The sequence below is a fragment of the Acartia tonsa genome, chromosome 2, assembly GCF_053477335.1.
Source record: "Acartia tonsa isolate MP-2025a chromosome 2, ASM5347733v1, whole genome shotgun sequence".
NCBI lineage: Eukaryota > Metazoa > Arthropoda > Copepoda > Calanoida > Acartiidae > Acartia > Acartia tonsa.
In genome coordinates this window covers 9,326,132-9,351,327 of record NC_137261.1, presented here as the reverse complement: position 1 = coordinate 9,351,327, position 25,196 = coordinate 9,326,132, and the positions used below count along the sequence as shown (strand labels likewise).

General features: G+C 31.5%; 2 protein-coding genes across 2 annotated transcripts in view; both read left to right on the top strand.

Moving 5' to 3' along the window:
- The window catches only part of LOC145304025 (uncharacterized), a 465,321-nt gene that overhangs the window by 267,927 nt on the left and 172,198 nt on the right, over positions 1 to 25,196 (top strand). The gene's annotated exons all lie outside the window — the stretch shown is intronic.
- LOC145304002 (uncharacterized) overlaps positions 4,023 to 25,196 on the top strand; it is a 35,303-nt gene continuing 14,129 nt past the window's right edge. Inside the window, exons 1-3 of the mRNA XM_080145756.1 lie at positions 4,023 to 4,280; positions 19,266 to 19,537; positions 23,716 to 23,878. Coding sequence (XP_080001882.1) covers positions 4,278 to 4,280; positions 19,266 to 19,537; positions 23,716 to 23,878 — 438 coding nt within the window. The 5' untranslated portion in view covers positions 4,023 to 4,277. The remainder of the gene's footprint in view (positions 4,281 to 19,265; positions 19,538 to 23,715; positions 23,879 to 25,196) is intronic.

The following is a 25,196-nucleotide window of genomic DNA, read 5'->3' as shown; positions in this document are numbered from 1 at the left end:
TCATTTTAAAGCTTCCCTGATAAGTTCAATCCCTTCGATCCAGAAACTTGCGAGATCTTTTGCTTCAGACAAAAAAATCTTACTACTTTACATTATAGAATAATTTTCATACAACATTTTACTTAATTAATTCAAGCAAATAAAGTTTCTCTGTAATTGTGGTTATTATTGTAATCAGGGAAAAGGGAATGTTATTCTGATAAACAATTCTAACTGAAAATTTCCCCTCAATCCTCTTCCCTTTTTCTCCCCCTTCTTACCCACTTCCCTTTCAGTTACACCAAAAAACAAGTTTTACTCCAACTTTACTCCAGCAAAATACTTTTTTTTTCGGCAATTTTAAATGGAATGAATTGGCTGAATAGCAGTTCTGATTGTAATTAATAATTGAAAGGCCCGACAACCGTTAATTGGTAATAGTTATATCGCATCGTATAATAAACAGATTTCCGCGGATTAAAACCAGTTTTGTTAACCCCGAATGGATAACAAAATTGGTATAACTTTATGATTTCTTTCGATGCTTTACATGATTTTTCAGTATGGCTGAAAACCGGTTCTAACTCAGCGGTTATTAATCGGTTTTGAAGCCATACTGTAAAATTGATTCACACATCTTGAAAATTTGGAAGAAACTGCTGACAGCTGTGGCTTCGGTTTCTTCGAAATTATTCATTTTGGCTGCGGAATTATAAAGTATTTCTGCTGCATAAATTTAAGAATAAATTGTACTGGAAGCTGCGACTGCCGAGCCCTGTAGAACAGTGTTATTTTGTTTTTATGGACTTTGAACCCTCCAATATTTGTCCTTTCTATTTAATTATAAAATAGATATTTGTGATTCATTTAATATAAAACTGCAATCATGAATTAAATTATTTTTAATGAGTGTTTGGCACCCCCATAGCTGCGATTTTAAGGCGGTCCGTTTGCAGTTTTGGCTACTTTAGGCAGCTGCCAAACTGTGCTTTCAACTTTTTAACTTGAACAGTAAATTTTATATAAACAAAGTTTAACTGCCCTGCTTGTTTGACCAGTCAATCTGTAATGCATTTAAGACATTTTCCAGTAGGGCTTCGAAATCGATTAATGTCCGCTGGATTAGAACAAGTTTTCAGCCATACCGAAAAAATTATGCCTAGCATTGTATTATATCCAGTTTTCTACGAATATAAAAAGGTACAATCATAAGATTAAATCCAGTTGTTTTGTCCCGTGCCTTTGGCATCTCGGATCTGAAAAGACTGGTTTTAATCTTATAATTGTATATTTTATATCCGCGGAATGCTGTTTATAATACGATGCGTAAAATAACTATTCCAGTATGGCTTCGACAGCGATTAATGTCCGCTGGATTAGAACTAGTTTCCATCCATACTGAAAAATCATGGAGCATCGTATCGTAGACAATTTCCCAAATATTAATTTAAAATACATATGTAACAGCAAAGCTATTCTACAATTATGGTTGGTCTGTTAGTAACTTTCTCTATATTCTTTTTCTTTTCTTATAATTCTTCTTTTTACTTCATCTTATTTACCTACGAGAAGATTTACTGTAAAGGATAACTATTTCGGTACAGCGGTAAGCGAGATCTTTTGTTACTGACACGTAGACAGACAGACAAACATCCTGTTACTTTTACATTTGAATTTCATTTTGTTCTTTATTTCTTTCCCTTTCTTCCTTTTTATTTGTACTTTTATTTTTTGTACTTATAGTGGCTTTGTATCTAGCCTTTAGTAGAGGAGGGGGAAGACCGGCAATCAGTTGAATAGACGAACAGACGTGCAAAAATTGGTTTACTTTGAATTAAATATATTATTTAAAAAAGGCTTTACTTCTGTTGGACGTAATTTCGTTCTTGTTTACAATACAGTTAGTGGGAAAAATTTACAAAATTAAATAAAAAAAGAGATTTTAAAACGCCGCCACGAGTAAATTTTGTCCTACATATTTTCTATGAAATTTTATAGTTTCAAAATTTAAAACTGTAGATTTTTATTTTGCGACGTATACGATATCTTATTCCTAGAATGTAATCATAGACTTATTAATATATAGAAAACTAAAACCATGGAGAAAAAAAGTTTTTATCATTTATTTTAATATAAAAATATTTAATAAAATCTTTACTTAGCTCAGGTTTTAGACAATATGTTAAAAGGTTATAGCAAACTCATTTAACCATTTTTTACTCCATCCTCCTTCTTTAAAAAGTTCTCAAGGGGGAGTGGTATAGCCTCCCTGAAATGCTTTTAGTTAAGGGTGTGGCGATAAACCACCTCCTCGGTGAAAACATTCTTGGGTGCCTGGTACACATCCTCTCTTGGTTGATTTTGTTCTTGGGAGGATTATGAGGTGAATAAAGTGGAAAAAATTTGTAACACACAATATATAAAATTTTATGAAGAAGTTTTATATAAAACTTCCCATGGAAATGATATAGATAGAGGGATTTAAACACCCCCCCCCCCCGTACCCACAATTAATTAATTTTAATGTTCTACATAGGTATATTTACCTATATACAAGTGGGGCTGGTGTCAATCCACAACATATATCCATTAGTCAAGGATAACTTCTTTCTTTGTCAAATCTCCAAGGGTTTTTAGGCAAGTAACACCCTACGGACAACCATCAATTTGACTGGAAGTCCTAACTGTGCAAATGGTAATGAATCAAGAAATTCCCACTCCTACTATAAAATCCTTGAACATCTTAAAGGAATAAAGTTTTATAAAAATGTTTTAATCTTGTGTTACAATAAAATTTTGTTATAAAATTCGTCATCATAAAAAGTAACTGATTGTATATCTGCCTGCAAAAAAACTGTTAATTGGAAGCTTTTCATAGTTCCAAAGAATTTTTGTAACAATTTTAAGAAAAATTATCACTGAAATATTTTTTCTCTTACATCTTTAAAAAAATAACAGTGGGTTATTTTCCACCTGGGCATCTAGGGGAGCATCAGGTACAAAATTTATTTTTATATCCCCTCCTCCCCCCTCAGAATTTCTAAAGTACAAAGTCTCCTATAAAGCTGGAATATAATACAGAAGGAATTATGGAAGATTATATAAGGCTCATTTATTGGGGGTGGACTAGTCAAAGACAAATTTGAAAAACTTATTTTTTTACATTTACTTTTTGTTTAAGATCTGGCGGCTGCAAAGTTCGACGCTGAATCCTAAGGGAAAAGGATTATGACAAAAGTAACCTAAAATCACCTTGAGACGTTTTAAAAATAAACCCAACTGTGGCCTTTATGTGAAAAGCATAAAAACCTTACAATATAACAGGATCGACAAAATATCCTTTTTATTCTAAGGAGGGGGGGGGGGGAAGCTCTATCCATCGGGGAACTGTTGCAATGCAAATCTATTTGCCTACTATTCATTAAATGATTCAAATTATGGGTTTAATTGGTGGCGGATTTTTCCGTCATTTTTTATAAAGGATGTAAATTTCCCACCGAAAAAAAGTATCTTTCTATATGTATTGCATGTCTAAGGAGAGAGATAGAGAGGGAGGAAAGGGTAGGGGAGCAGGGTTACACAAAAATCTATCATATGAAATATCCCTCCTCCTCTCTCTTTTTTCACCATATGTAAAATGATGATGATAACAACAGGGTCGGGATCCCTCCTATACTTTGGAAAATTTGACCCAACCCGACCAAGGGCAGTAGTCAGGCCCGTCCGTCAACTTGTACTTTGAGGGCCGCGCAACACATGTTAAAATTTTTATTTTGTACACTTTTCTTATTTTGTATAACATATTAAATAATGTCTTCATGAAGCTTATAATTGTAAAACCATTGCAAAGAAATGCATCAATAAAATGCAAAAACTATTTGCCATTTTCCCTTCAGTTCAAATAGTATTTGTAGTTTGCGAGGCCCTTTTTCTCCCAAAGTTGTATGGAGAGTGGTGAAGAAATACGGGGGACAGAGATATCTAGCAGTAAAGTGGAGAGTGTGTAGAGGACTATATGGTGGCAAAGAGACTATAGAGAGACTAGTTTTACTAGTATATGCCTATATAAAACACTGATACAAGCACTGCTATATGGCCAACTATATATAAATATACATACATAGTAGTGAACTAAAAACAAGTTACACATTATACTAAAAGTGAGACGTAGTAGAAAAAAAAGTGGAGATATTATTATATATAAACTTAGAAATAAGTGCGTATTCATATATGTTTTAAGTGAATAATAAACAAGTTTTTTTTGCGAGGAAATGCGTCAAAACCAAATATTCGTCTAAATGGTAAGTTTTTATATACCTTAATTTCACCATCTTAATTACACATATAATTCTATTCTACCTCTAAATAAAGCATATTTAGACGTTAAAACCTTAAATATGTTTTTAGAATTAACTTTTTTTTATGTACTTTCGCCTTAAAGGCCTTTTCTTTACCTTAAAAGGCCCCAATTTAAGGACAGGATCATAAAATTTCTCAAAATTCGAGATTTAAGGTTTCCTTTTCGTATTCAATATGCTTTTAATTTTTAAATTTAAATCTGTAAAACCATTTCTTAATGAAATTTCGCCTTTAAATAAAATTTATATAGCTAGAAATATGTAATATATCATAAAAAGTTATAGCTATAATTTTCTATTTCTCGATATATCTAGTTTTTAAGTAGGGGTTTAAAATTACAATTTAATACTAATCTTAAAACGTTATTATTAAAATTATTATTATTTTTATAATTAGAGCCTTTTAAAAAAGATATTTTATTCTTAGTAATTTACATATATATACCTATATAAATTTACGCACCGAATAATCGAGAGAGAATATTTTCTATGTGTTCTTGTTTTGTGTGTGTGTGTGTGTGTGTTGGACGTATTTTACGTGTGTGTTTGTTTGTGTATGTGTGCAAAATTAGTGCAAAAAGAATTTCGCGCATTTTTCCTGGTTAAGTGGACATTCTATTTTCGCCATGTTTTGGTCAAGACATGTTTTATTCTTTTTTTTCTTCATATTCATAGACGTCCAAGAGTTGGGGGTAAAGATGTGTTTGAAATTATCATTTTACCCCCCCCCCCTCTCAAAATACAAATCTTGGGCGTCTATTTTCATATTCATAAATTATTTGAATGGTTTAAAACCTTTACTGGACTAAGAAATAGCTTTCCTAAAATGCATTTGAACTTATGGGGGAATGTCCTGGTTTTACAAAGGGCCATATAGGACACTGGACGATAATATCATCCCTCCCTTCCCCCCAATTATACTATGTGAAATTCTGCTTTATGATAAAAAAGTTGGAGTGGATACAAAACCGCGACAAACAAAACTGCTACAGTTACAAAACCGCCCCATAACAAAACCGCGACAGTAACAAAACCGCCCCATAACAAAACCGCGATAGTAACAAAACCGCGACATTACAAAAAATCTATAATACTAAAAATCTATAATAAAAAAAATCTTAATGCTAGAAGGTCATGGCCGCATGGTTTAGAATTTTGTGGATTTTACAAAAAGTGGTTGGTACATTTTTTTCAAATTTTTAATATTTTTTAGGTTATGGGCAAGGGGGCCGAGCGCTGCGGCCATGTATTCCTACAGAATTCCTACTTAGTTATATTTTTGTTATTGTCGCGGTTTTGTTATTGTCGCGGTTTTGTTATGGAGCGGTTTTGTTACTGTCGCGGTTTTGTATCCACTCCAAAAAGTTGGTTTTCTTATGGGTGTTACTTAACCAAAGGATCATAAGTCAACTGGAACTGATTTTGCAGTAAATTTGCGTATTTTTAGCACTGTAAAACACGTGCATTATAATGTGATACGTGAAAAACTTTATTTTATATTTTCTTTTTCATGTACATTAACGCACAATATATCAATTTTACGATGTACTTTGCTGCTGATATTTTATTTGCATTAGTTTTAATATTATTCTTCTTATTTTATGATACCAAATGCATTTTGTTACTTATATTAACTGTTTATTTATTGTTTTATTTTATTTTTCCAATTAGTAAATTAAACAAAGAAATATTTTTTATATTTGATTTCTTTACCGCCTCAAATTTTAAAATACCTCATTTTACCCCCCTCAAATTTTTAAAAAAAGACCTTAGACCCCTGAAATTTTTGTAACATCTCATATTATACCCCCCTCAAAATAAAAAGCTTGGACGTCCTTGCTTCCTGGATAGAATTAATTGATAGAACAATCTGAACATAATCTAAATTAATGTTTAGAATACAAATTGCGGACGATTCGACCCTAAATGTAAATAAGCTTCACTTTTAAACTAATTTTGCACTATTAAAAAACAACCCAAAAGACTTTTTTTTATAGATAACTTTTTTTCATAACACATTTGAATCGATATATTTTTGCTTAGTTGTTGCACCAGATTTTCATATGATAAAGTGATGCTTGCAGCCTGTCTAAATAACGATACCTCTATCCACCCCTTCTAATCCATACACTATCGCATACTGGATTAATGAACTGACCGTTAAATGAGGTCCATATTTGTAAGCTAAATTGACGATAAATTTACCCTTGTCAATATATTCACAATATATCCACTCATATTTCAAATGTACTTTATTTTCCTTTCATGCCCTTTATTTTTAACTAGCGGCTTCGCCCCTAGCCTCTAGGGGCCTTGCCCCAAGAGGTGATAAAAAAAAATTTAGGCGAAATTCGCAAAAGGACCAAGGAAATCTTCTGCAAAGAAAAAAAAGAACCAAGGATATCTTCTGCAAAAAAAAAAAAAAATTGGGGGGGGGGAATTTTCATTTTTTGGGGGGGGGGTTTAGGGTGTCCCACCTACCAAGAAATAGCTTAAAACCACCACAGGACCGATAGGTTTATACCCTGAAGAGTAGAATCCAATCGGTTCAGTGGTTACCGAGATCTTAAGCTTCAGGCGGACGGACGGACAGAGAGACAGACAGACATCAAGCTACTTTGTATTATAGATAAATGAAGATGGGGTTATTTGGATAGAAAATGGATTATTTCACTCTCTCCTACCGTTCTCAAGTCTTTTTTGGTGTTTTTGAAAGGGGTGTGAAATAAATTTATTTGCTATCTAAAAGCGACATTAACACGATTAATTTAAAAAATGGCTATTTAATTTGATATCTAATGTAAAACTCAATTGTCAAATGTACTATTAACAGGGGGTAAAAGATATATTATAAACACGGGTTATCTAGTCCTTTATGTGGATTAATCACAGTACAACTGAACTAGTAATTATAATGTTACACAGTTGAGATAAAATTGTAGGAACCAGTGTACTGCAGGTCATAAAGTACTAGCATTCTGTTTCCAATAACTCCTTTAAAAAGATGAACTGAATTTTAGTTTCCGAAAGTGTACCTATCTTCCGCGTCCTATCTCAATATGTACTACTAGCTAAAAAAGCTTAAAACGTCAAAAAAATATAAATTTGAAAAATTAAAATTTTTAATGTATAATGTATAAATCGTTTATACATTATATCGCTTTTCCTTTTGACTGGAGTTGCTGAAAATAGCGTTTGCAATAATTGGGTTATATGCTGTACAAGTTTGGAAATTCGGGAAGATATAGGCAATCCATTTTCAGCACATCTTTAAAAAACATATATATCGATGAACTCCAATTTAGTTTCCGAAAGTGGACCTAGCGTCCACGTCCTATCTCGAAATTTGCTACAAGCTAAAAAAGCTTCAAACTTCCAAAAAAAATATTAGAATTTTAAACATTAAAATTTTGAATGTATAATGTATAAATTGCTTTGTTCTCACAAATTTCCGGAGTAGCTGAAAATAGCGTTTGCAATAATTGGGTTATCTGCTGTACAAGTTTGGAAATTCTGGAAGATATACGCAATCCATTTTCAGCACATCTTTAAAAAACGATCAGCTGAAATAAATTTCCTATTCAAGCCCTAGTTTCCTAAAGTGTACAGCAGATAACCCAATTATTGCAGACCATATTTTCAGCGACTCCGGTCAAATGGAAAAGCGATTTAATGTATAAACGATTTATACATTATACATTCAAAAATTTTAATTTTTCAAATTTTCATTTTTTTTGAAGTTTGAAGCTTTTTTAGCTAGTAGCAAATATTGAGATAGGACGCGGAAGCTACGCACACTTTCGGAAACTAAATTCAGTTCATCTTAAAAAACATATATGTATATCTCACTCATGGATATAGGGATGTGGCAATGGATCTAAAATTACTTTTCTTCGACTTTGATATAAGAGCCTCATTTATTGGTTTGTTCGTCCATTCAGTAGCAGAGGAGGGGATGTATTATTGTGGAAAAGGGGATGGATTTGGGTTATTGTTATTTTATCCAGCTGCGAGCATCACTTTTCAGAGTAAATAAAAATGTGGCGCAACATCTAAGTAAAATTAATTATCGATTCTGTGTTATTTAGGTGCTAATAGTTATTTCTCGTATCGTATTATAAACGGCTTTCCGCGGATATAGAATGTACAATTATAAGATTAAAACCAGTTTTTTTAGCCGCGTGGTGCCGAAGGCACCGGCTAAAAAAACTGGTTTTAATCTTATGATTGTACATTTCTATATTCGTAGAAAACTGGATATAATACGATGCTAGACATAGTTTTTTCGTATGGATGAGAACCGGTTCCTATCCACCGGATTCGAATGAATACGAGAAATGTCATTCTCAAATCACGCGTTAACTTCGTGTCAACCAAGTTATGGTTCCAATATTACAATACATATTTTATCAGAGATCATCTATCACACACAATAATCCATCCAAATTAGAGATGAATTTCCAGCAGACAAACCCATAATTATAAGCAAGGTATATTTCGACGGCAGCATATATTTAAGAAAAGTTGTATCCTAATACATTCATTTGTTCATAGGTGACTTATAACATCGATGAAATTTTCAAATAATCGACCTTTAAAATTAATAATATGGTCATATTCTTCCTACAGTGTGTTCCTATTGGCTCATTTAAGGGATTAATCATCTAGTATTTCTATATTTATTGTACACTAGATATATATTATAAATGGAATAAATATATGATATACGTGGATATATATTGAAAACTAGAAGGGAAATTTTTTCGCCAATTCAGCTTGCTCATATGGTCAATTCGTTCATCCAGTAGGAGGGGATCGTTATTTTAGCCAGTTGCGAGCATCACTTTATCAGAGTATATGAAATTATGGTACAACATCAAAGTAATAATATATCGATTTATATTTCTTAAATGGCTACTTAAATTAATTAGAAAATTGGCCAAAAAGAACATTTTTCTATTATTAGTCATCGTAACATACGCGTTGCAATTTACCCATTAATTATTTATTTATTGTGTCATGACGTTATTTTTGCATTAATATGAAATATTTATAGGTATAGCTGATAGTACATGTAACGTGCATGGTTATTGGTTAGCAAGAATTTAGATGCTAAAATTTATATTATATTCCAGTATGGCTTTCAAGCCGATTAATATCCATTGGATAAGAACCGGTTATAATAACTTTTTATGCATGTTTAGTAATGAATCATAATTTTATGAAATTGTGCGACGTTTTTCTTAACTATTGGTTAGATTTTACTGTAGTTATAATCGATATTACTTGGATGTTGCACCAAATTTTCTTGAACTCTCTGATAAAGTAATACACGCAGCTGGCTAAAACAACGATACCCCCCCCACAACCTCCCCTCCTACTGGATGAACGAACTGACTAATGGGGTTCATATTAGCAAGCTAAATTGACAAAAAAATTCACCAACAACATATCCACATATCATATATCCATTATAGTTAAACATAGATTATGGCAAATCGACCTTTAAAAGTCTTAACACTTTTATTTGAGAAGTTACGAACTCACTTTTCATTCAACTTCGCTTCAAATAGATGTAATCGTCCTTGTTTTCTAAAACAATATACTACGCACGTCAAGGCCATATTTTAATTTGAATTAAGTATACATTTTTAAATACTATTTTTTGACAGGAAAAGAATTTTTTTTATGATAAGAATTATTGACTGATATAAAAGGAAGGAGTAGGTTGCGCTAAAAAAATCCGTAAAGGTTGTGAGTTTTAAGTTAACAAGGATGACAACATCCATAAAAGCGAAGCTCTGAAACGATATGACAGACGAATATTAACTATTGTTGAGTGTCAGAACTGAATATACAAAATATGAAAATATAAGGTTTGACAAAATTATACGTGAATTTGTTGCAAAACTTATTGTTGTTGTTAAAATGATTTATTCTTTTAGAAAAAAATCATACAAAATGAAATAAGTAAAATACGAAATAAAAATTAATAAAATAGATATGTGTTAGTAGGTTAAGGGTTAGCTGTTATACATATAAAATATAAATAACTAACATAATAAACTAAATACACAATTACATTAATAATGTTTAAATTGGTTTGGTGTTTGAGTTTCAGTTTGTTGGTTGGTTGGTTGGTTTGATTGATAGCAAGCATTTTGGGCAGGAGTAGATTATGGAGTTGGAGGTTTCCCAGTTTCAGCTTACTGGGCTCTTTTGGGGTCTTACAAAATTTATTAAATGCAGAATTCTGTTTAAGGACATACTGACATTTTAATACTTGATTATAGAGATGCTTCGCTCATAATATTGTACCTTATTGTAATAGGAATCAGTAATCAAAAAATCAGATCAATCAGATGATTTTATCACATAAAAAAATTGTTATTAAAAAAGTATAAAAATCAACATGTTTAAAATGGACGTACGGACATTCTGGTAACGATTATAGAGTTGCTACGCTTTCTAAATCGTATCTAACTACTACAGGAATCACCATGCAAAATTTGAAATCGATAGGACAATTCTAACATGCCTAAATTAACGAATAAAAGCTAACTATCTCGGACGGACGGACGGACCGACCCTAATTATAGAAAAGCTTCGCTTTTAAAAACAGTAGTAGTACAATAAAAATTTAAGTTAACTTTTAAACAAAAAAATTTCGTCTATAGTTCTTTTCAATAAGAAATACACATATTTAGTGAATAATACCGTTCTACTACAATTTTTAAGCCTTAAACTCACACCTTTACGGATTTTTAGCGCAACCTACTCCTTCCTTACTCAAAAATTAATAAACAAGGATGACAACATCCATAAAAGCGAAGCACTGAAACGGTAGGACAAACGGACATTAACACTTGTATAGTATCTGAACTGAAAAATCGGAACATAAATGTATAAATGTCGAATCAAAATTGTAGGTAAATTTGTTGAAAAACTGCTTAAAAACAGGATAATGTTTATGGACATACTTACATTTTTGGACTTGGTTATAGAGTTGCTTCGCTTATAATATTGTTCTTTGTTGTCCCAGGAATCAATATACCAAAAATCAGATCAAACGGATAATTAAAACACTTGAAAATTTGTTGTTAAAAAAGTAGAAAAATCAACATGTTTAAAATGGACGTACAGACATTCTCGTAATGATTATAGAGTTGCTACGCTTTCTAAATCGTACCAAACTACTACAGGAATCATCATGCAAAGTTTGAAATCGATAGGACAATTCTAACATGCCTAAATTAACTAATAAAAGCTATCTATCTCGGACGGACGGACGGACGTACGGACGGACGGACGTACGGACGGACCGACTGACGGACCGACCCTAATTATAGAAAAGCTTCGCTTTTAAAAATGTACTAAGACTTTCATGTTGAATTTTTAAATGTGTACATTAGATGATTAGACCGAGGCGATTCAATCGATTTTAATTTTATGATATGTGTTATTTTTCTGTTTTTACACTATTTCAAAATTTAATGACCTTTTATCTGTTGGGGATCATTTTTTAGCCAGCTACAAGTTTCACTTTATTAGAGTACATTATAATCTGGTGTAAAAATCAATTATCTTATTTCTTGCTTACTAACTATAATTGTATAAAAGCTTTCCATTGTAAACATTTTTACAGGATATTCTTAAATATTCGGAAATTTTGACTGAAATATATTTCATAATGTCTAACAAATCCAAGTAGGTATTTAAAGAGCAAATAAATATTATTTTATTCATTTTTGAAAATTACATAACTTAATATTTTCGATAAACAAAAAAGTATTTGTTTATTTTATTAATTGAGCAAATAGTTTAAAGCAGGGTATGTCAGCTGCCATTTTTATATGCGGCTAAGCTGCGGATGCTTCTAATGATCATAAAAAAAGGGGCCGGCTGTTGGTACTGATTTTCCTTAAATTTGGCAGCTACGTTTTAATAATTGGATTTTAGCTGCTATCAGCGATCGCGGCTGTATGTATATTGCTTAAAAATTAGAGCGGCTATGATACAGATGCGGGTAGCTGAGTAACTAACGGCTGCGGCTGCCGGTTCCTGTTTCAAAGGTTTTTTATTTCTTATTTGTTTTATTAATAAAATTTTATCTATATAAAATATTTTTTTATGAAGATAATTTTAATGAATTTTAATATATTAATATTCAAATAAAATAATAGCCGTTATTAGTTTATACCTATTATAAAGGTGGAACTGAAAATTTTTTAATGTACTATATTATATAACCAAGAATGACAACACCCATTTAAACGAAGCTCTAAAAACAGAAGGAAGGGCAAACAAATAATAACTCTTGTAGAGTGTCGGAACATAATAAGCAGAACATTGATTTGTTAAATTATTCGTATAGACTTTCATGTAACGGTTATAGATTTAAAACGTTTTCTAAATCATCATACAACGTTTAAAATCTAATGGACATTTATAACATGTATAAATTAAAGAAAAGAGTTAACCGTTACGGGCGGACAGACCTACCCTAATTATAGCAAAGCTTCGGTATTAAAAACAAGCGTTCATATGAAGATGGAAAATTATTAATTCTAGATATTTCATAAACTATTTTATTTTCTAGTTTCCCAAAAGCGATGCTTTTCTATTAATATATATATACTAAAAATGGAATACTATACCAGATAGAATTGCCTGTTTGTTTTGGAACTTAGCGTTATTGAATTTATATGAAAGAAGCTACTAGGTCACTGCAATTAAAAGTTTTTAATTTGTGAGCTTAGTTTTTCTTGCATATTATAATTCTTGTTTTTTAATACGCACATTTATAGATAAAAAAAGAGAGAAGAGAGAGATTATTTTTTTTCTACGATTAATATTTACAAGAAAATTAGAGTAGTTAGCTTTTACTTTTTTGTTTATCAAAACAGTATATTTTCTCATTTGTTGATTCGTCATAATTGGGTTGTACAATCCTAGCAGTTTCCAAACTTTTAAATCAATAATTTTAAAATAAAATAGGGGTAATTTTGTTGTCCTTTTAGTGGTCTACATAAATTTTTCGTTCATTGTCTTATCCCTTAAGATCCCTAATTATAAAGGGACTTGTTTAGAAAAGCTTCACTGTAAATAATGGTGTAGGATATATACGTTTGTTGGTCAGACAGATAGACGGTCAAACGTACAACAAAATTATATTTTAGTAAATTAAAATGTGTCAAATCTCCAATGTATATAATATACATATATTTATGTATATAGTTGTATTCTATTAAAATAGTAAGGTTCGTTGACCTTCAGCAGCCAGCTCTCTGTCTATACATTGATAGAGACTTATATTCAGACAGATAGGGACATATAGCTCTCTGTCTATACATTAATAGAGACTTATATTTAGACAGAAAGGGACATATAGCTCTCTGTCTATACATTGATAGAGACTTATATTTAGACAGAAAGGGACATATAGCTCTCTGTCTATACATTAATAGATACTTATATTCAGACAGATAGGGACATATAGCTCTCTGTCTATACATTAATAGAGACTTATATTCAGACAGATATGGACATATAGCTCTTTGTCTATATATTGATAGATACTTATATTCAGACAGATAGGGACATATAGCTCTCTGTCTATACATTGATAGAGACTTATATTTAGACAGAAAGGGACATATAGCTCTCTGTCTATACATTAATAGATACTTATATTCAGACAGATAGGGACATATAGCTCTCTGTCTATACATTGATAGATACTTATATTCAGACAGATATGGACATATAGCTCTCTGTCTATACATTGATAGATACTTATATTCAGACAGATAGGGACATATAGCTCTCTGTCTATACATTAATAGATACTTATATTCAGACAGATAGGGACATATAGCTCTCTGTCTATACATTAATAGTTACTTATATTCAGACAGATAGGGACATATAGCTCTCTGTCTATACATTAATAGTTACTTATATTCAGACAGATAGGGACCTATAGCTCTCTGTCTATACATTGATAGAGACTTATATTCAGACAGATAGGGACATATAGCTCTCTGTCTATACATTAATAGAGACTTATACTCAGACAGATAGGGACATATAGCTCTCTGTCTATACATTGATAGAGACTTATATTCAGACAGATAGGGACATATAGCTCTCTGTCTATACATTAATAGAGACTTATATTCAGACAGATATAGCCCTAATAAGCCATCTATAATACAAAGTAGAATGATGTCTGTCCGTCCGTCCCTTAAGTTCTATTTTGATGAACTCCTTCGCCCTCCCACAGAGCCTAGGCTAGGGGCAAAGCAAATAGTTCTATAAATAAAGTAGCATGATTTTTCTATGGTTAAGCATCTATATTTATGTCTTGTAAGATTTTTTAAACGGCTGAATAAAATATTTCTTATTTCCTGAAAACAAATCCCCCTTTTTCTCCATAGTCAAGGATTGAAAAGCCTTGGGCAAAAATTTTTGTTGGTTCGGATCAAATTTTTGAAGACGAATTAGTTTTAAATTGGGTGGGAAAAAAGAGGGGACGGGGTTGATTTTTAGGAATGGGGATTTTAGGGGGTTGGGGTTGGAGATATTAGCAAGGATATTCACGCCTAGTTTGTGTATACACACAGGGCACCAGGCTAGTTCTTCATCATCAATTCTTGGCTCAACTTTTTGTACATTTGTTTTTATTTAGATATCTCCACGGAAAATACCAATGATTACCAAATAAAACCTACAAATACAATTTTTAGAAATAGAAAAAAACGTACATAACTGTTGTGCTCATTTTAGGTCATTTGTTCTTTTGTCATTATATTCATTTGAAAAGAGGCTTTTTCTTCAGCGATCTAAAGGGATAAGACAATGGGCGATAAATTGATGTACTTCCCCAATGATGATACACAAATTTAACCCTTCTGTAGATTAAAATTAGTGGTTGAAACGGATGGACACTTAACTTAATGAATTAACTGATCAAAATTTAATCAATTCCTAAAAGTTGTTAAAACAGCGAATAAGAAAACGTTATAATAAAACTTTAGGGACCAATGTAATAAACAGTGGTGAGAACCTTTTTAGATTTATTCTAAACGGCTAATTTCATTGGGATTATTCTTATCATTTTAGAGATAAAAAAAAACAATTAATGCGTTTTTATCTAGCTATGATTAAGGAAAAACACAGAGATATCATATCATTGTAACCAGTTAAAACCAAAATAATAAATATTACATAACCATACTCAACTACCTAGATAGTTCATGGTCCGTTTTTTGGCCCCATTTTTATACATTAGAAATTTTGCAAATACCTAGAAAAAAAGGTTCTTTTTTGTACATCATGAGGAAAATGTAAGTCATACAATTTTGACACATGAAAAAAAGTTTGGAACCATGATTGAAGTTGCGTCATATTTTACCTAGATTTACCTCAAACTTAAATGCAGAGTTGCAGATCTAGAATAAAATAATTTCCATTCAGTGATATGATAATTATATTTTTGCAAAATATGAAAAAGATGGATTTTTAAAGATTATTTTTTTTCATTTGCTAGGTATGTTAAATGATAATTTTTTTTAGAATTAGCGGTTACGCCTCTAGCAATTTATTTACAATTTTGGTGCCGAAATGTCTAGATTTTAAAAAAATTGCATAAGTTCTACAATTTTGTATGTAAAATAACAATAGTAATAGAAGATCCACAAAGTTCAATGAAAAGTTGCCTTAACTGCTGTAATGTCAGCTACATGACACGAATAGTAGGGTAGGGTAATTGCCTTGGTCCTTAAAAGGCGCAAGGCACTTTCTGATTCTGATTAAAGTAATGTGATAAAAGGATTTTTCATGTGTTTTATGTTAAAAAAAAAATTGTTTTTTACATAAATGTACTATAATAACTTAATAAGCTGAAAATTATATAGATCAGCATACCTGGGCTTTTAGAAATTCAACAATATTACCAGTAAACCAACGCTGGATAAGATTGGATGATGTTGTTGACGATACACGTAATATAATTACGCCGTTTACAGCACAAGTGTTACGCATTCAGATTTTATATTCAATTCTATACTATTATGCTGTAATAAGCATGCAGGGGTCATTATTCATTACATTATTTATTGATAGCGGTCGCGCCCCTTTAACATTCAATAGGAGAGAGGGGGCGCAAAAAAAATAGTCTAAAACCAGCAAGATCTTAACGTACAAAGTAAAAAAATTGGTTCCAGTTATGGCTAAAAATTAATAGAATTATGACGAATTTATAAATAGAAACATATTTTACCCTTAAATATGTTTTATTAATCATTTATTATTCATATAAACTCAGGGACATGAAAGGAAAATACTTTAGATAAAAACAAAAAGACCCTATCTATATATTAAAATTATTGGTTAAAAAGTTCGGACACTGCTAGTTTGAACCCACCAATCAAGATTTGAATTTTTCAAGCCAGCGATTAAGGTCGGCTGATCTAAATTCATGGGTATCAATACAAAACACAGGCCAAACTGTCCCCTCCTTCCCTCCCTGTATAAACTGCAATAAACTGCAAAAAATAATTGCCTGATAGAACTGAATAAAAACATACATGCAAAAGCGGATATGCAGCTCATTTTCCTATTTTTAAAGCATAAATCATAACTGCTTTCATTTTTTCGGGCATCTGCTGGAAAATATATTGTTTTTACTTTTTCCAGATTATTTGTATTCTCAAAGTTTTCTGTTTATACCTATTTTTCAAGAATGTTTGGCTTTTCTATAATTAGGGTTCTGATGCTATAAAGTACGGATAGCTCCTGTTAATTCTTCAATATTAGATCTCCTATTTAGGGTACTATGCCTAAAAACGCCTAAGTTTTAAAAATAAACTAATCTTGTTATTTTTTTCTAAATTGACATTAACTCTGTTTTGTCCATTTTAAACATTCACATTCACCTCTTATCGGCAAATGGGATAATTTTTCCCAAAGACAATTTAGAACAGAATTGTGCAGAAGGGGATTGACAAATTGACCTTTCCATCAATAGTCTTTATCTGCAAATCATATTGAGAGCAAAATCTAATACAGATACTAAATAACTAATGAAAATATTTGAGGTGAATTTTAAAAAAAATTTTGCCCCACTAAAATTTTAGTGAGGCAAAATTAATCCATCTAAATTTTTAGTTTGCCTCACTGATTTTAGTGGGGCAAAAGTTTTTTTTAAGAATTCACCTCTGATAAAGTTTTACAGTCATAGTTCTATTTTTTGGCACTTTATTTTTCATTTAAAAAAATAAAAAAATGGTATATTATTTTTCTGCTGCTTAATAAAATATTTGTTGAATCTTTATTATTGTTTGAGTAAAAGCAAAAGACGCAATAAAGTTTAATGCCCTTTCCCTTTTTTTAGGGTTAGGGCAAATATTTCATTTATTTTCCTAATTTCTCTTTAGTTTGGTTTGAAAAAATGGCTATTTGAAATTTTTTTTTTTTTGCCCTGAATTGAGTTTTCCGTTTTGGAGGGTATAAACTATTCCACTCTAGCTATTCCTACATCAAAATAGCCTAAAACCTTTCCTTGAGTAATATAAACTTTCAAATTATGAACTGATTGCTTGAGCCGTTTACGAGATCTTTTAGAAAATGCATATACACATAAAATCAGCTACTTTTATACATAGGATCTAAATTGAATTTTAAAAAATTTTCTTGTAAATATTCGGCAACTTTTTTCACGTGTCTGCCCTCCCTACTTGTCTAGAGCTATGTCTAAAAGAATTTTAAAACTTTCCAGGAAAAGAAAAACAAGAACTTCATTTTCCAAAGTTAGAGAATAAAATTTTTTTAATTGTCTACAATATTATAACATAAAAAACTGTATACTTTTTAGAGCAGCTTTTTTAGTTATAGGTTTCTTAGTCTAGGTTCTGTATTATAAGAGGGGGCAGAAAAATAGCCTTAAATGGAAAAACGAATCGGTTCAGTGGTTAATGAGATCTCAATGGACGTACCTTACTACTTTATATCATAACTAAAACATTATTTTGTTTATATTTATATTACATACAAAGTAAATTGCAGAATAGCCCTGCCTCACAAACTAAGAAAAAAGTCGGACATAAACTTAATTTTTATGCGTGTTTCAAAATTGTGCTAGGATAGGAAATTTTAATTTTAGTTCTAAAGGTGTTTAGAAATATGTATTTTTAAACATTGAAGTATATTCAACATAAGATTGAGAAATATAACCGGTTCGGAACCGATTAATCTGGGCTGGATTAGAACTGGTTCTCATCTATACTGAAAAACATAAACAGAGCATTGTATTTCAAACAATTTCCCTCGAATTTTTAAACATAAATTTTTAAATTAAAGTTAGTGCAAGTTAGTTTTGCACAGGAGTTCGGCCCCTCGGTGCTAACAAAACTGTTATTCATTCTAATATCCGAGGAAAGCTGTCTACAATACGATGTCATAAATAACTATTATTAACTTATTGCTTACCCCATAGCTCATATTAGCTTCGCCATGGTAGAGGTTTTGGGAAATTAATGAAAACATTTTTTAAAATTTTATTTTCTTTACATGTAAAAATTATACCTTTTATTTTATTACTTTAAAGGAAAAAAATTGAACAGGTCAAAATCATAAATCCTGTTATAATTACTAAAACATATTTATTTCAAATTACTTAATAATTACTAATTTTTTTATCAAACGTTTTGTATAAGTCAAACTGTTATATAAATAGTTTATCGAGGGGGGACATCCAAATATAAAACATCTTGTCAAAGTTAAAAAAGTGGAAAATATTATCTTATATTTCACAATACATTGAATCTCCTGAGGAGGGAATTTAGTTTATTATAATTAGGATGAAATTAATACATAGTTCATTTGCTAATATCATTTTCTTGACTTAACCATTTTTGTCTTGTTTAGGGGATGGATTACTTGGCCGAGAGTGAGGAGTTAGGGGTGTCCAGTCCAGAGACAGACATCCTGGCGGGGACGGAGACAGACATCTTGGCGGTCAACTCGTTCACCTCCATGGACGGAGGAGGAGACAGAGGGGGCGGGGGTCAGGAGACTGAGGGGGAGGAGGGAGAGTTGAGTGGGGGCCAGACTCGGGGAAGGCGCGCACCACGGACGTATACTGGTAACATGGAACAGGATAAGATACTCTGCAGGATCTGTGGAGACAGTGCAGTCAGGTACATATATTTGCAATATGTAAAACATTATTTTCCTCAAACTTTTCTGCCTGTCAATATTTACAGTCTCGTGTAAATATTGCTTTGCATCAAATATAGTAAAATCATATATGCTTAAATAAAAAACATACAATTCGCATCTCTTATGATTTATTTATGACCAACGGAAAACTTAAACTAATAAAAGGGAGGGAAATGGCAATGAAAGAACTTGGTGAGATTTACTCATCACTTTGCCCTGTCCATCCATACCCTGTATTGTTAGATTTATTCATATTTCTTCAAAACTTTTAAAGTAAATAACAGTAAACTAAAAATGTTAACGTTAAATATTTTTTCTTTTATTATCATATCACTGTATCTCTTTATAAACTTCAAATAATTAGATAATTATAGTTATTATAATTATTAAGTAACAAGTGCGTTATTAATCCATTGGAACTTTTTTTACTATAGATAATTATCTTAGAGATTTTAAGTCGTAAAATCCGGTATAAAAATTTAGTTAGATCACTTAAATTGCGTTTTAATAGTCTATAGAAATATTATTTTTAATAAATTTCTTTTTAGCTTAGTCATTCTTAAAATATGAATAAAAACATATGATCTAGAGATCAATTAAAGACTAAACAAAGTAATAAATACCTTTTTAGAACTTTTAGAGTTGCAACGCAAAATTTAAAAAAAAAACTTATCTCTCAATTTACGCATTAAATTTTTTCTACGTTTACGTTTACTAAATTATTATTTTTTTTTATTATATTAACACATTTTTATTATTGGTATGTGCAAACATTTTAATATTAAAAAAGCTTTTTCATTTTTTTAAATGAGCAAATTGAACTTAAAGAAAAAAATGGCAAAACAATAAATTCGCATTTTCCCTTGAAATTTTATTTTGTTATCTCTTTTTTGAAGAGTGTACTATCACTTATTACATACCTAACCTTTCTTAAAGTACAAATGTAGCTTTTCTTTAAAATTGTTTCACGGCTCTTTAATTTTGTCATTCTTGTTCTTTATAGTTAAAAAATTAAGTTTCTAATAGCGTGTAGGTGACTTCTGGATTTTAATAGTACATTTTTATGCTCTTGGCAATGTTTAGTGTTTATCTTTCTGATAGGATGGAAAATATTAGAAATTTGCATATCGCAAAATAGTTTTAGTGGATGAATCAATGCATAATTATACATATTTTGTTTATTAAAGATTTATTTAAATACTGATGAAATGTAATCAATAATACTAATACAAAGAAAGGTAGTTCCTAAAAATTCAAAAAATGAAAACTTTTGGAGCAAAAAGGTTTTTATATGGTTGTTAATAAGTTTAGTTTAGTTTTCCCCATGGATTTGGATCCTACACCCTCAGCTGGGCTAGAAATATGTTTTCAAAGTTAAAAATAAGTGGGAAGGCTTTGTGGGTCTAAAAATAGGTTTGAGTGAAAACACCAATAACAATAGCATTTTTCCCTTTTACAGAGAACAAGTTTATCTTCCATTGAACTAGTCCTATATCCCTGCATTAACTGCATTCAGTTTTTTTTCTTCATTTTCACGTTTTCATGTCATACACAGATTTTTATATTTATAACCCTACTTGTACTTTGACAGATAAAATAAGGACAATTTCAATCAAAGAACAAAATAGAAGTATTCAGTAAATTGCATAGAAATTATGAATTAAGACAATGGACGACAATTTGATGTACGTAACAGTACACCCCAAGTTATGATGAACAAAATTTCCACTTCTATAGATTATAATTATTGGTAGAAAAGTTTGGACAGTACTAGTTTGTACGAACAAATAAAGATTCAACTAAAGTACCATGTTAACCCGCGACCGTGGCTCAACACGTAGCGCATTCGCTCGTCGTCGGGAAGGTGATAGGTTCGAATCTCGGTCCGACACCGCGTCAAAACTAAAGACGTTAAAAATGGTTCCCACTGCTACTATGTCAAATGCGCGACGTAAATAGTTAGAGTGGGGGGAATGCCTTGGCCCAAAACAGGCGCAACTCGTTACCATGCACAGTTAGGTCTTCTCAGACAAAGGTCGTGCATCACAGAGAGTTGGTTGTCTGTAATGTACTGTACAACGGGTATGAGGTGAAGGACCAAGAGTCTGGCCTTGAGTTGACAAGTTGACTGTTCAGTCCAGGTGCAACTCACCCAAACGACATTAGCATACATTAGCAAAGTACCATGTTTAATGTCAACGAATACAGGGGTTTCAAGAAATGGTTAAGATAGCTTTTCTAGAAATATTTATAAAGAAAACTATACTGAAAGGACTACTTGATAGCCTTGCAACTAAACATACAAAGCTTCCCATAAGAGCACATTCAAATAGTTGTTATATATTAGATTTTCTGGATTTAAAAGAAGAGCTTAGTGGATGTTAAATGTACAATTTTTATGCAATTATCAAACTTTGAAATTAAAATTATTTAAAATTAAAAAGTAATGATATTTTAGGCGTAAAAAAAACACCTGTATCCACACTGCAATATTCTAATCAAGAACATTTGTGTGCTAATTATTGCAGTTTTTTCATCTAACAAGGATGACAACATCCATAAAAGCAAAGCTTATAAATTGTACACAGAAATCATCATGCAAAGTTTGAAATCTCTAGGACAATTCTAACATGTCTAAAGAGCTAACCGTTACGGACGGACATACGGACTCCCTAATTATAGAAAAGCTTCGCCTTTTAAAAAAGGAAAAATGCGTAAGTTAAGCTATTTTACATCTACATCATGTCCGTCTGTTCATTATGGATGCAAATTAAAATTAGATATGTTACAATCGTGCTAACTATTTCAAATTTTTTAGGTTAATATTTTTTTGTCTTATTTGCCGAGCTTCGCTAATTAAAAACTTGAATAATTTCGTTTTAGAAAAAGGAAACAATATTTTTTTAATACTATATTATTTTTTATGTTTTTTATTTAAATACGCCTTAAATTTTTTTATGTTTTAATTACATAAAATAAGCTTATTACACATTCTATGTTAGACAATTTTCTATTATAAGAAAACATTTTTTTTTCATAAAAATTATGTTTTACTTTAAACAAGTCTTTGAATTTAAAAAAAGCGATATTTAATAGATGTAGAATATTTTGATTAGATGGATTTTGTGGCAGGTTTCTTTGTCGTCAATTTAGGTTAGCCCTGAGATTTTGGTCAATTTGTTCCTCCATGGTTAGGGGAAAGGATTGGACGGGGGGGGGGGGTTGTAGTTATATTAGCTAGCTGGGAAATAGTATTTTATCAGGGTATGCGAGAATCTCTCTTTTTGATAAGTAGGCATCAAAGAATCATCGTACTTTATCACAAAAATAATTTTTCTAAGATTTACTTATTCTCAAGTCCCTGTTTTTTCACTCAACACTAACTGATCTGAAAATAATAAACAGAGCTAATTCTTAGAATAACAAGGATGACATGAATTCAAAGAATAAAAAACTATACCCCAAAAGTATCCTTGAATCCTGGTAAAAGATCTTTGATTTGATGTTTATGGCTGATGAAAATTTAAACACTTACCAGACACATTCATCTATTTATTTCCTAGCAAAATTATTCCTTTCACCAAAACTCAATTTTTTATGGCTTATATCCATGTATGGGCTATGTAAACATTATGGCTAAAGTACGAATACGTTTTTTAAGAAGTTTGTGTTTTTGCTTTAACTTAGGTCTCTAAAAATATACCTATGATGATAGAAGTATGATTAGTTTGGGACACCTGTCATACGTTTAAAATTTTTTGTAACGTAACAGGAAAATATGACCAAATAACCTTTAAAGGAAAGTAATTTACAGTATGGCTTCGAAACCGATTAATATCCGCTGGATTAGAACCTGTTCCAAGCCATGTTAAGTATAATGTATTGTATCGTACTACAGACAATTTTTTAGAAATAACAAAATAAAAATCATAAATTAAAACCAGTTTTGTTAGCCCGGACTTATGGCTCCTAGAGGCTAAAAAAACTGGTTTAATCTTAACATTTTTTTTATCTTAATATCCACGGAAAGCTGTCTATAACACGATGTTATAAATAACTATGAATTGGCTTTCCAGAATGCAACTTAAGAGTCGCATGCTGCGGCTGCGCAATTGAATGTCCTTGCTACAAAAATAACAAATTAACTTTTTTTCAGGCATATTCATTATGGCGGCCATTGTTGCTTTTCCTGCAAGGCATTTTTTCGGCGCGCTGTGCACCACCAAACAAAGACGGGCCGCTCCTTCAAGTGCAAGTTTGACGGCTCCTGTGAAATCAACATCAAAAATAGAAAAACTTGTCAGAGCTGCAGATTTAAGGTGAGCTGGTTTTTTTTTGGTGGGTGGGGGATAAATTTAAATTTAATTGATCTTGTAGGAGGAATGCCTTGACCCAATTCAGGCGCTTCTTATAACAATGCAGAGCTGGGACATTCACACAATGGTAGTGCAATCAATGAGTTAATTGTCTGCTATAGTGGAGATATTTGTACTGTACAAAATCGGACCCTGAATCAACTCCCCATCTTTTGAAATGAATTAGTTAAAATCAGCGTTGCTGAGCTGTTTGATTTTGGTGCGGCTCCAGGTCCGGCTCCGCGGAGCCGTCTGTGATGATGGCGGCTCCGGATCCAGTTTTGGCTCCGACCTGAAGTCAATAAAATCTCGACATATTTTTTTTCACCCGTCTATTTTTGACTTTTGAAGGTTTTAAAAGTTCAATTTTTGATAAAAATGGACTTGAAAAACTTAAAAGGGGCATTTGCACATGACATAACAGAGTTACCAAATTATAATTTTAAAAAAAATCTTTTTATTTATTTAGTCCAGAGCCGGAGCCGTTTTTTAACGAAAATTACGGATCCAGCCTCGGCTCCAGCAAAATATGGCGGCTACCGGCTCCGGCTCCAGCCCCGGCTCCGCATCACTGGTTTAAATAGAACGTCATTCATTTGCAATTAACCTCCTTTCTCGTCTTACTTTCAATATCTTTCGACTATGCAATATTTAGGTAACTTAAAAGGACAATCATAATGTAAATTATTTTTTTATTTTGACGATAAATCAAATTGTTTAAATCTTTATTGGTTGGTTCAAATATTGTCCAAACAGTATCCAAACTTATCCACCAATAATTTTAATTTACAGAAGTAGTAAATTTTAGATTAACACTGGGAAAGTAAATAAATTTATCGTCCATTGTCTTATCCCTTAAGAATCAAACAATTTAGGTTTTAAAATAAAAATATTATGTGATGTTTTTTGACCACTAAAAATTAAACTTGTTCAGTGTCCCTTAGAGATGCAGTTTTAAGTACACTTACCCAATATATGGGCAAACACACATGTCCATTATAGCATAACAATTGTGGCTTTGCGGGTCATTTTCACACATTAATAGCACGCCTTAATAACAGGCTAAGTAAGGCAGTAATTGTATTGTAATTTGGTGTCTACAAAGATCTTAAAATCGTTCCAACTTTGCAGTTTTCTCAATGCCATAGAATACGGTTCTTAAAACGAGGAAAAATCATTAGAATCTAATAGTAATATAAGTATATTTATAGCTTAAAACCACTATTCTAGTATATAGATACTAGCTGCTATAGCTGCTCTGTATTCCTAGGGGTAGAAGATG